The sequence below is a fragment of the Castanea sativa genome, chromosome 1 (genome assembly GCF_040712315.1).
Source record: "Castanea sativa cultivar Marrone di Chiusa Pesio chromosome 1, ASM4071231v1".
NCBI classification, from domain to species: Eukaryota; Viridiplantae; Streptophyta; class Magnoliopsida; order Fagales; family Fagaceae; genus Castanea; species Castanea sativa.
Genome location: NC_134013.1, coordinates 79,175,091 through 79,187,830, shown reverse-complemented (window position 1 = coordinate 79,187,830; position 12,740 = coordinate 79,175,091). Strand labels below are relative to the sequence as shown.

Genomic DNA, 12,740 nt, shown 5'->3' with positions numbered 1-12,740 from the left:
AAAAAAATTCTTATAAAAAATCAAGTACCATAAAAAAGTGTACAACTTTTACTATAATTCTGGTAAAAATATCTAAATATCACTATTTTTTAAAAATTATTAGTATTTTATCATTGCTTGAGAAATATTTAACAATTTATCACTTTTTTTAAACTCGAATTTAAGAAAATTGAGTATCATAAAAAATGCCGCATGTTGAGTTGCAATGTGTTAAGAGTTTAGCAAAATGTGTTAAGAGTTTAAGAGATTCGAGTATTACATAAGAACACTTCCCACACCCACAGCACTTCTATTGACTGTGTGATTGCAGTCACGCAGTCAACAACTGTGGCTGTGGGTTGACTGCGTGAGTGCAATCACACAGCCACAATTGTTGACTGTCTCACACAGTCAGCAATGGTGGCACACACGCAGTCAACAGTTGTGGAGGTGGGTTTCTCTTTTTCTCTTTCTTTTTCTTTTGTTAGGGTCACGTGGGAAAAGGGAAAAACTTCACCATGTTTTCGGTGCATGTGACCTGAGAGACCCACAAGTATGGGGTCTACCTCCTTGTAAGAAAGAGGTCACATGCACCGAAATCATGTAACACCTTCTCAGAAAAAGGTAGCGAAAAAAGTGATAAATGACTAAATATTTTTCAAATAATTGTCGATTGTCTCACACAGTCAACAATTACGGCTTTGTGATTACACTCACACAGTCAACAGTTGTGACGGTGGATTTTTCTTTTTTCTTTCTTTTGTTAGGATCACGTGGAAAAACGTAGTAAAAAAAAGTGATAAATTGTTAAATATTTTTTAAACAATAATAAAACACATTATTTCAAAAAATAGTAGTATTTAGCTATTTTTGCTGCTCCAACCCACCCTAAACATAACCTCAATATTGAATAGACAGCATCTGCTTCACTCTTTTAACATGGCCGAATCTGCTCCTGCTTTCAAGACACAGATGGTACAGAAAAGTGTCCAGGAACTAGTCCTCAATGGCGATGAACTTCCAGAAAACTATATTCATAAGGATAGGGATGGTGGAGACTTGGATGTTCCATTGGTGGAGATTCCAGTTGTCAATCTTGGTCTGCTTAAATCTTTGTCAACCAGCAAAGAAGAGCTGCAGAAACTTCGATCAGCTCTAAGCACATGGGGCTGCATTCAGGTTTTAATCCCAACACTCAATATTACTTCTATACTATCCAATTGAAGCCATCATATTGACATCCACTAAATTTTACTATCTGGGTCTATCATAGTTCACAAAAGCAGAGTTCTAAAGCTGGTTAAGTCAACTCCAAACAAATAAATAAATGTATATATACAAAACTCAGTTCTATAGCTAGCTCAAGAAACTTCTAGTAATTTGCAAATACCTGTACTATTTTGATGTACTTATAGACAATGATTAAAAGCTACATTGCAATTAGTTAGTTTGTTTAAATCTGTTGAAAATCAAAACCCAGTTTTTTTTTTTTCAAGATGTTTTTCAACAAACACAAAATTCATTTCACCGTAAATCACAAAAATAAATTAAAGAAAATCTGCTTTAAGATTTTGTAGGTTTGTCGCCCAATATCTTCTTGTTTTTTTACTATGAAGTTAATGGTCATTGTCTTTTTATATGATTTGGTATCGGTTTGACTTTTGATACTGTTTCGTGGATTTTTATGTTCCATGGGTTGAATTTAGATATTTGTAAAGAATCATTGAATTAGTGTCTTTGAATTATTCTAAGTATTTGATACGTTGATTAATATATTATATAATACTAGTTTATAATTTCATGCATATGCATGATACACCTAAAGATATATGTATAATATAATTCTTATATATATATATATAATTTAAATATTATTGATATATAGTCTTTTTTATATTTTATTAACTGTTTAAAAAATATTGTAAGGATATTATTAGGTATAAAATGTAAATTGTCTTTTTTTTTTTAAATTATTGTGAAGCACTTTTTTTTTTACGACTTATTTATTCTAGACTCTTTCGTTTTTGTACTGCATAATTTACTTGGGTGAATATTTATGATATGGTCTCACATTTGATTCTAAATTAAGAAATAAAACTCTTTAAAAATAAATAATATAGGACACATAGCGCAAAATTGGAACTCTAATTTGAAATTTTAATTTAAATTTCTCTCAGCTTCACTTATTATTATATACTAGCCGCGAACTTGCACGTTGCGCATGCTAATTATTTTTATGGTGCTTGTAAGTGCACAATTGCACCTGGACCCAAGAATAGTTATGGGCTCAGACCCAATGAGCCTTAAACAATAAGAATTTGTAGAGTGTGGGCTTGAAACCCAGGTTAGAAGTGTATAGGGATGAAATGACAAACTAAAGATTCCAAGTACTTAGAGACAAAAAGGAGTAATGTAAATAGACCTCCTCGGACGTAAGCGAAAGTTCGTTCTTATATTATATCTCTCTTTTTCCTTCTTCTTTTTAGGTTACAAAAAGTTCCGTCCCGTTTCGTTCCGGTCCCTCCTTAAATACTCCTCTTTTTAATACTTTATCCACGTGTTGCCCCCCAATTCCTCCCTTAGCCTAGATATTTCTTTTCTTAGTGCCTTTGAACAGTAACTAGAAGTTTCCCTTCCACTGTTTAAGTGTCACTTCCTCATTAATGCGGCCAGGGTGGTAGGTGCAGGGTCTTTAATGTGGAGGTAGCAGCCTTTACCTTTGATATTCTTCCAACATCGGCGCTTCTAGGACATTCAAGGGTTCTCTCCCTTTAACCGTTGGTCTTGACCGTATCATTCCCTAATCTTTACCATGAAGTCTCAGGTTCTTTGATGTCAGTCCGAGGGGAAAACCATCCTCGGCTGGATCCTAGGATCCTCGGCGTATAGGCCGACCCATAGCACCAACAATCTCTAACCCCAGGGTCAGGTCGGCCTTCTTTAACAAGGCCCAAAAGGCCCACATTCCCACCAGGATCCTTTTGCCCCACACAGTGCTTTTATTAAAAAAATTTATACAATTTAAACTAATTTAATAAAGAGTAATGTATTTTGTAATTATATTTTTATTTATTATAAGAATAATCATAAATGTAATATAGGAACAATCATAAATCATAAATTTAATAATTTTTGTTATACTAAAATGAAAAAAATACAATTTTTCTCAGAAATTCAAAAGCCAAGTTAACTAAAATATTTATTTTTTAATAAAAGTTATTTACAACATTTTGTGAATCATTAAAAAGAATATAAAATTTGAAAATTATTGTTTTAGTTTTAAACAAACTTTCTCAAACTTATTTTTTCTGCCTACAATCCAAAACACTAAAAAAAGTAATTAAAAGATTAATAAAACTTAACTATGATTAATTGGACCAATTAGAAAAACAATTTGTTGTTTATAATCCACTAAGGTTATTTTCTTTGCAGAAATTGTAATTTCATCCACCCAAAACAGATTATCAAATAAACAATTATTAGTAAAATCTAAGAATTAAATTTCTATATATGCATTGTTATAAAATAATAATAATATTAATAATAATTAAAGTAAAATTGCGAAAGATAAAATTTGTTTCTCATCTAATAATTTTTGTTTAGTTAACCTTTGCTTTTCTCTAATTAAATAAATAGCATTATAGAGTACTTCTAATACAATTATTAAGAGTATTTTGTCCACTACAAATGATTAAAAAATAAACGAAAATGATTAAAGTCTCAAAGTTTAACATCTAAATTGAGCACTATAAAAATCATGCTATCAAATTATAATAACTACCAAATTAAATTATTCAAATCATGCTATGTAGTAAAATAATATTATATTTTTATATGCTATATTTAATCATTTATAACGCAATAGGATAACATTTAACAATCAAAGAAAGAGAAAAAAAAATCACAACAATTAAAATAAAAACAAAACTAAATCGCATTAACCTAAAGTAGATTAAAGAATATAAAAAATTATCAACCTAAAGCGAAGATGCAAGAAAAATAAAAAATCCACCCAAAAATTGAGAGAGAGAGAGAGAGAGAGAACCTTTTTTTTTTATGGGAAAACTATGCATAGAATGAAAGAGATAGTGACAAATTTATAATAAGAGAGTGTGAATAAAAAGAGACAAAAATAGAGGAAGATGAAGGGAAATATGAAGAATGATATAAATGTATAGGGTAGTGGGGATATGAGAAGGTGAGGGAAGAAGAAAGGTTGGAGATGTAGTGGGGAGATGAAAAGGTAAGGGAGGGAGAAAGGTTGGAGAAGTGTAAATATATATGAAATAAAAAAATATATTAAAAATAATTATAAAAAAAATAGAAAGAAAAAAGATAATGAAGTAGACGCTAATGTGGCTCAACGTGAGCGCAGCAATATTAAATACTACGCTTCAGCTTTTAGTAATATATAAATATAGATATATAGATATAGATATAGATTAGGCTATTTTTGTCTCTTTCAGATTTTTGCTTGGCTAAGCATTATTTAGTTTCATTTGTTTAGTGTGTTTGATTTGCCTGTTCTAGCATTCGGTTTACAAATAGTTGTTTTAACTTTCCTTTTGTTTTATTACAAAAGTAAATTGTTGAAATATATCTAACAAAATCTATCCATGATATTATTGAGTTCTTAACGTTTCCTCCATTTTGCATCAATACTTGATTCAAAAACAATAGCTTGAACTAAATTGGTATTGATTTTGAATAGCCAAAATAATTGGAAATGAATCCTTATTGTCCTAGGATTTACCAATAGGTTATATCTTAGATTATGCTTATTTTGTATGCCATTTATTTTTTGTTCCAATCATGTCCATACATGCTCAAATGGTTGTTTAATGTGCTTCAGCTAACAAACCATGGTATGACACCATCATTTCTAGATGAAGTTCGTGAAGTTACGAAGCAATTTTTTGCACTTCCAATGGAAGAGAAGCAAAAATACTCCAGAGACGCCAAATCAGCCGATGGCATAGAAGGTTATGGAAATGACAAGATCCTTTCAGAGAAACAAATACTTAATGGGACCGAACGATTGCATATTACTTTAAATCCAGAACAGCGAAAGCTCAAGTTTTGGCCTGAAAATCCCAAAGTTTTTAGGTAACCATATTAAGTATTTGCAAGCAAAGTACATTTAGGAAATTGTCAGTTTTACCAAATGAATTATTTTATTCCATGGTGATTATTCATCTATTCACAATATAAACGGTGAATGCTTGTTTCTAACAGCGTACTTATGAGAAAAAATATAAAATGCCTACAGACATTCAAGTTCTGCATAACCTCTAATGAAAAGTACATTAAAAACCATAAAGTGATTAAAAATGTTAAAATCACTGAAGAAGGTACTTACCCTATGTTGTAAATTTCATCAACTTGGTCTCTCAATTAGACCTTCACCCTTCAAAGAGCAAGTTCTTTTCCTATTCCTGTTGTTGCTCTCAGTCCTACCTACTGCTATTACAGCTAATGCTCCTCTGCCTGCTTTGCCTTCAATCCTAAAGATTTGAAAATGATAATCTTTTGCAATAACAAACGAAAAAAACTCAAATGAAATTTTGTAACTACAATGACGTAGGGCATCATATACATCATTGGTAGGTTTTATTTTGTATTGTAATTTTCAGAATTTTCTAGAATAGGTTATAATCATTGTTTTGGAGAGTTATGGGGAGTATTTTAGTTAATTTGAGTCCATATATGATGGGATGTTAATTAGGATGTTTTTGAGAATATTTTTGTTTAAAGATAAGTTTTTTGGAGCCTTTAGATATGCCTTAAGTTGTAAAATGAAAATTGAAGATTCAGTATCAATAAATCTTTTGTTGTCTATCTTTTCTAGTGGATTTCAAATCTTATATGCATTGACCCTTCTCTCGCTATCATGCTGCTTCACACACCTAGAAAGGATATTTGAGTACTCTAATGCAATTGCTCATGAACACTGCAGGGATATTCTAAATGATTATACTATCAAGTTGAGCATGGTGATTGAAATCATCCTTACGGCCATGGCAAGGTCACTGGACTTGGAGGATAACTGCTTTTTGGACCAATATGGAAAAGAAGGAAAAATGAATGCAGGATTCAACTACTATCCAAAATGTCCAAGGCCGGATCTTGTAATTGGGATCGAAGAGCATACAGATGCAGCAGCAATCACTTTTCTCTTGCAAGACAACGAAGTGGAAGGTCTTCAATTCCAGAAAGACAATCAGTGGTTTAAAGTTCCAATCATTCCTGAGGCTCTTCTCGTTATTGTTGGTGATCAAGCAGAGGTAACCATTACTGAGATTGCATCATATTTACCTTGTTCCAGAGTTGTTTAATGCGCTCACATTTTAGGTATGCCATTAAGCCTAATGCAAATTAGATAGCTTCCAGGTTTGTGATGTGCGCCCTTGACATCAAATGCAACAGTAACACAATGTTCACTTTAATGACACATTGTTCAAATTACAATTTTAACTAGAGGTTCTGCCACAAAGAATGAGTGTTTGTTATAAAATCTAATGACATAGACCTAGAAAAGCAGATTAATAAAATGAATTGCTTATATTAATTGGTTCTGTATGGTACACAGATAATGAGCAACGGAATTTTCAAGAGCCCAGTACACAGAGTGGTGACAAACTCAGAAAGGGAGAGGATTTCTTTGGCTGTGTTCTGCCTTCCTGGATTTAATGAAGAGATTGGACCAATTGATAGGTTGGTTGATGAATCAAGGCCAAGATTATACAAAAAGGTGAAAAACTACGTCAGTATTTATTTGGAGTACTTCAAGCAAAGAAAGAGACCAATTGAAGCAGTGAAAATATAATTTTTGGTATCATTCGTTCTTGTGGTGTGCATCAGTGCACGTGAAAATAATGATTGCATCAGATTCAATAGACACAATGTTACCAGGTTGAAAGCAGTTTTTCTGAAGCAATGTAATAAATCCTTGAGCATCTGTGCAAGATGTCAAGGAAGATTCATATAATAATTCTGATTTCATAAGTGGATAGCATTGGACAGTTTCCGTTGTCTTTTTTGTTTCTTTTTTCCTTGGATACATGTTACTTCTTGTTTTTCCAAAGTTTAGGTACCACATATTTTTAAGGAGACATGAGAACGGGTATGACCTGTGTAGCTAAAGTTCCAACCTGACAATAGCAGAGATGAATACAGTTGCATCTTATGCTGGTTAATTTGATGCTTCTCAAAGAAAGAAAACGTTCATTTTAAGTGAGATCCTTTTTCCGCAATCTCGGTGATCCACTTCCACAGTATCATAAGTCCTTCCCCAATAGCTAAGACCCAACCCCTCAACCTGACAATGTTTTACAACTGGCGTGATAATTTTATAAGAGTGGTATCATTAAATTTATTTTTTACAATTTGGACTAATTTAATAAAGACTAATGTATTTTATTATCGTATTTTTATTTATTTTAGGAATAATCATAAATGTAATAGAGAAACAATCATAGATCATAAATATAACTTTGAACAATCATATTTTTATTTATTACAAGAACAATCATAAATCATAAATTTAAATTTTGTCGTACCAAATTAAAACAATACAATTGTTCTCAGAAATTCAGAAGGAAAATTAATGAAAATATTCATTTTTTTAGTGAAAGTTATGTATAAAATTTTGTGAATCATTAAAAGGAATATAAAATTTGAAAATTATTCTTTTAGTTTTAAACAAACTTTCTCAAACCCTAATTTTTCTACCTTACAATCCAAAACACCAAAAAACATAACCAAAAAGTTAATAAAACTTAACTATGATTAATTGGATCAATTAGTAAAACAATTTGTTATTAACAATCTATTAAGGTATTTCCTTTGCGGAAATTACAATTTCGTCCACTCAAAACATATTATCAAATAAATATTTATTAGCAAAATCTAAGAACTAAATTTCTATATATGCAATATTATAAAATAATAATTAAAATACAATTGCAAAAACTAAAATATGTCATCCATCCGATTATTTTTGTTTGACTAACCTTTGCTTTTCTCTGAATAAATATCATTATAGAGTACTTCTAATATAACTATTAAGAGTACTTTGTCCACCTTAAAGGATTAAAAAATAAACAAAAATTAGTAAAGTCTCATCATTTAACATCTAAATTGATCACTATAAAAAATTAAATTCTAACTCACAAAGTAACTAATTATTAACCCAAATCAAATCAAACTAATGGGATAAAGAAAAAGAACTTGTGATCAAAAATTGGAATACCAAACTACCTAAATATACATAAAGTCGATACAAATTTACCAGAAAGATAAACAAATGTGATGTGATGTGATGTGAGAGACCGCGCCCCTGGCCCTTTTTTTTGTATTGGGCCAAACCCACATGAATGGATGGAGTCGTGTTATTACCTCTCAAAATGGAGATTTAACTGATTATATTTTGCCCTTTAGATTAAGGGTTTTACAATGGAGTCGTCACTTATTTAATTATTAGAATAAATAAGAAAACCAAAATTGTAAAATTTCTCATTTTATTGATTTGCAAATGAATTTAAATTGATCATAAGAAATTACATGGCTTTGGTCCTAGATACAATCTAAAATAAAGTACATAACTTTGTTTCCTAGTTACAATCTAGAAAGTGAAAATTACATGGATAAACATTGATCTATCAACCATTGATCTAAGCTCGGAGGCTATGTTACAAGATGAGAAGATGTTAGGCACCCATCATGCTTAGTGAAACCGGTCTTCTAAACTATGGTGGTCAACATTCATATTATATTAATCAATATATTATCAATCAATTGTGTGCATGTGATAAACCCTAACTCAATTTATTAAGCATTGTATTTGGATTGATAAATTTTAGTAGATGTGTGTGGATGGTAATATCCTAGATTCAAGGATTTGAGAGAATTATGAAACAAACATGTTTTTTCATATTTCTAATGTAGTTTTAAGATTAAAGTTAGTGTTATGCATAAACATGTGATGAACAACCAAGCACATGTGAAGAAGGCATATGAACATTTGAGAACATTCAAACATATTCAAGGAATTTAAATAAACACTAACATGCTCTAATCCTAATTTCATCATAATAATATAAAAAATAAGTTAGAGAAAAGGATTATACTTGCATGCAAGATCCACATGATGAAAGAGGAGCTCTTGATGAAGGTCCTAAGGGTGGAGTAGAAAAGAATAACTAGGAGAGAAAGAGTGAGTCTTACTTAATACCTTGAGTTTCAGGAAAACCAAGATATGAGAAGACTACTCTACTTCACTAGAACTCAAAAGAGGAGAAGAGATGGGGTTTTTATCGTGCTTTAGAATGGAGGAGAGGGGGGGTTTATATAGTAGTAGTGAAAAAATATGAATGGAATTTCATATAATGAGGGTCGACAAATGATCAAAAAGAATCGTAAACCTAGACCCTATTTCAGACTTTGGGGAAAGCTGATGCATTAAATATAGAAATTGGTGAGAGTGATGAGCAAGCAAAATTTGGTTTTCCCGTAACTACTATAACAGCTTGCAGAGCCAAATTCAAAAATTCATATCTTAATCAATTCTGATTGGAATTGTCTTGTTCTTGTGCTTAAATTGAAGCCTCGGATGTCTAGTTTCTGGAAAAATTAATCTCATTCATAGATTCAAAATATTTTGAGATATATCAATGAAATGGTGAACAGAGATCATTTGTTAGAAAATAATTTCAACACAATTAACATTAATAAGTCCCAAATTAGTTTTCAATTAAAATTAATAGGCTCTAATCACTCTCATTTCATACTTAATTAGTTCCAAATTTATCCTAATTAAAAAGAGAATTGCACAAATTACTCAATGAATAATTAATGTTTAACTATCTAATTAATTAAGTGTGTGCAACCTTACCATAAAATGTAATCATAACCAATCAAATTATGACACATCATTAATTTCAAATTGATTATAATTATAACCAATTGGAATCAATTGTTTATAATCACATATAGTTGGACTTAATTTGTGATAGTGCATCTCAGCTATTAGAACTTAATTTGATAATAACTTTCAATCTGATGGTCCAATTAGGGCTTATGATCATTTGATTTGATCGTTACAACATGAAGATCATTTTGATGAAATAAAATCAAGGATCTAATGGCCACAATTAAGATGTCTATTTCTAAGGTGAAATTCCTCTTTTACCCTCCATGTGAGGTTAAATGTGGATTGCAAAATGGGGTGTCAACATGTGACAATTAAATCAACAATAACAAAAAGATTCATTAGTAGGAAAAAAAAGTGGTTGAAACAATAATAATAATAATAATAATAATAATAATAATAAATCCACCAAAAGATAAACAAAACTAAAGAAGGAGAGATAGTATTGACCTTTTTTTCATGGACAACTTGGAAAGAATATGGGAAAGAGGTTGAAATGAAGTAAGAAGAAATTTATATGAAAATTAAGATGGAAGAAGAAGGGTGGAAGTAGATGAAAGGTTGAACAAAGTGAAAATATAGAATTTAAGAAGACATAAATGAATAAAAATCTAAAGGCAATCAAATGAAAATTAAAAAAAAAAATTATTGGAGGAGATAAAAGATTGACTAAAAAGAGAACGGTTGAAAAAGATGAAAAGTTGCACGAAGTAGGAATTACAAACAAAAAAAAAAAAAAAAAAAAAAAAAAAAAACAACAACAACAAGAACAACAACAAATAAGAAAAGATGCTAAAGATGTAGTGCATGAAGAGCTTTATAAAATTTATTACAAAATTTCCATTATTACATATAATATAGATATGTATAGACTTTTTTTTTTTTATTCTTCGTTGATTTCATTATTTAGTTATAAAAATCTAAATTAAAGTAGGTAAATATGCAAAGGCAAAATTATATGTAATGTTAAAACCACCCAATATGAATATGTAAAGCCCATGATCTATTTATATTTTTTTGTAAAAAAAAATGGGAATAAAAAATAAATTCTAAATTCAAGTAGATGAATATGTAAATGCAAAATCAATCTCTCTCTCTCTCTCTCTCTATATATATATATAAGAGCAGAGACCTCATGCGGAAGTGCATGAGGTCCTGTTAAGTGACACTCTAATTTTGCATTTAGCCTTTTTTTTACCTCTTTTATCAAGTTTTTTTTACTATTACTCAAAAGTTCACATTAACTTATTTTACTGTTATCTCATTAATAGCTCATTAATTTTCTAAGCTTACATCACACCTTTTTTCGATTCTTCATATTTTTTAGCATACCCACTGTATTAGTTTTTTTTTTTTAAGTAAGGACTAATAGTAATAACTAATCAGATAAGGCCTTAGAGAGGAATAGAGAGACACAAAAATATTGTGAATTGTTAAATAAAACACACTATTTAACTATATAGGGTAAACTACGTATTTGGTCCCTATCCTATACACCATATTTCAATTTGATCCCTAGCCTTTTAATTGGGTCAATTTGGTCCCTAACCTTTCTTTACCGTGTCAATTTAATCCTTACAGTTATCTTTTGGATGAAAATTAATGACATGTCTAATGGCCAAAATAAAAAATTAGCTTCTGTTGATGTGATAATAAACTAAAATTTTATTTTGGCTATTTGCTATGTAAACAATTTTCATCTAATATATAATGGCAAAGACTAAATTGACACGACATTAAAAGGTTAAGGACCAAATTGACACAATTGAAAGGTTAAGGACCAAATTGAAATATGGTGTAAAGGCTAGGGACTAAATATGTAGTTTACCCAACTATATATTACCAAAATAAAAGACCTAATACTAACAAAACATTTGAAAGAGAGAGAAAAAGGAATCTAAGGGGTCACCACCTCCATTAAACTAGCCTCCCACCACCATCAAGACACCGAAACCCCTATGGGTAATTTTTTCTTTTCTTTTTAAATTAGGAGCTTAAATAAGATTTAGGTTTAGGTAATTTGGTTGGATAATTTTTGTTTTGAATATACAAGTAGAGAAAATATTTGGTGTCCAATGTAAAGTCATATTCTACCATAGTTTAATTTTAAATCATCTATAAAATACATACATACACACTTGCCCATAACATGTCTTAATATTGCACTATCGATTAGTGGAAGATGCCAGAGGATTGGGCATACTTTAATTTAATGGTATGAAATATGCGAACACAACACAAATTAGTGTGAGAGACCGCACCCCCCGGCCCCATTTTTTGGATGTTAGTCCTAACCCACGTGAATAGGTGGAATCATGTTATTGCCTCTCAAAATGGAAGTTCGACTGATTATATTTTCCCCTTTAGATTAAGGGTTTTACAATGGAATCGCAACTTATTTAATTCCTGAAAAAAAAAATTAAGAAAACCATAATTAAATAATTCATCATTTTATTAATTTGAAATTGAATTTACATTGATCATAGAAAATTACATGACTTTGGCCCTAAATACAATCTAAGATAAAATACATGGCTTTGTTTCCTAATTACAATCTAGAATTTGAAAATTATAAGGATAAGCATTGATCTATCAAGCATTGATCTATCAACCATTGATCTATCAACCCTTGATCGAAGCTCGAAAGCTATGTTACATGGTGGAGAGGTTTTAGGCACCTACCTTGCCTGGTGAAACCGGTCTTCTAAACTATGGTGGTCAACATTCATATCATATCATCTAATATGTTAATCAATTTGCGTGTGGAATTTAATGTGTGTGCATGTGATAAACCCTAATTCAATTTATTAGGTATTGCAATTGGATTGAAAAA

At 30.5% G+C, this 12,740-nt stretch overlaps 1 protein-coding gene across 1 annotated transcript; it reads left to right on the top strand.

The window, feature by feature from the left end:
- The first annotated feature begins 762 nt into the window (after positions 1-762).
- LOC142622146 (protein SRG1-like) lies at positions 763-7,013 on the top strand. Its single transcript, XM_075795582.1, has 4 exons — positions 763-1,158; positions 4,832-5,085; positions 5,936-6,263; positions 6,569-7,013. The coding sequence occupies exons 1-4, from the start codon at positions 919-921 to the stop codon at positions 6,803-6,805; spliced, it is 1,059 nt and encodes a 352-aa protein (XP_075651697.1). The 5' UTR covers positions 763-918; the 3' UTR covers positions 6,806-7,013.
- The last annotated feature ends 5,727 nt before the right edge of the window (positions 7,014-12,740 follow it).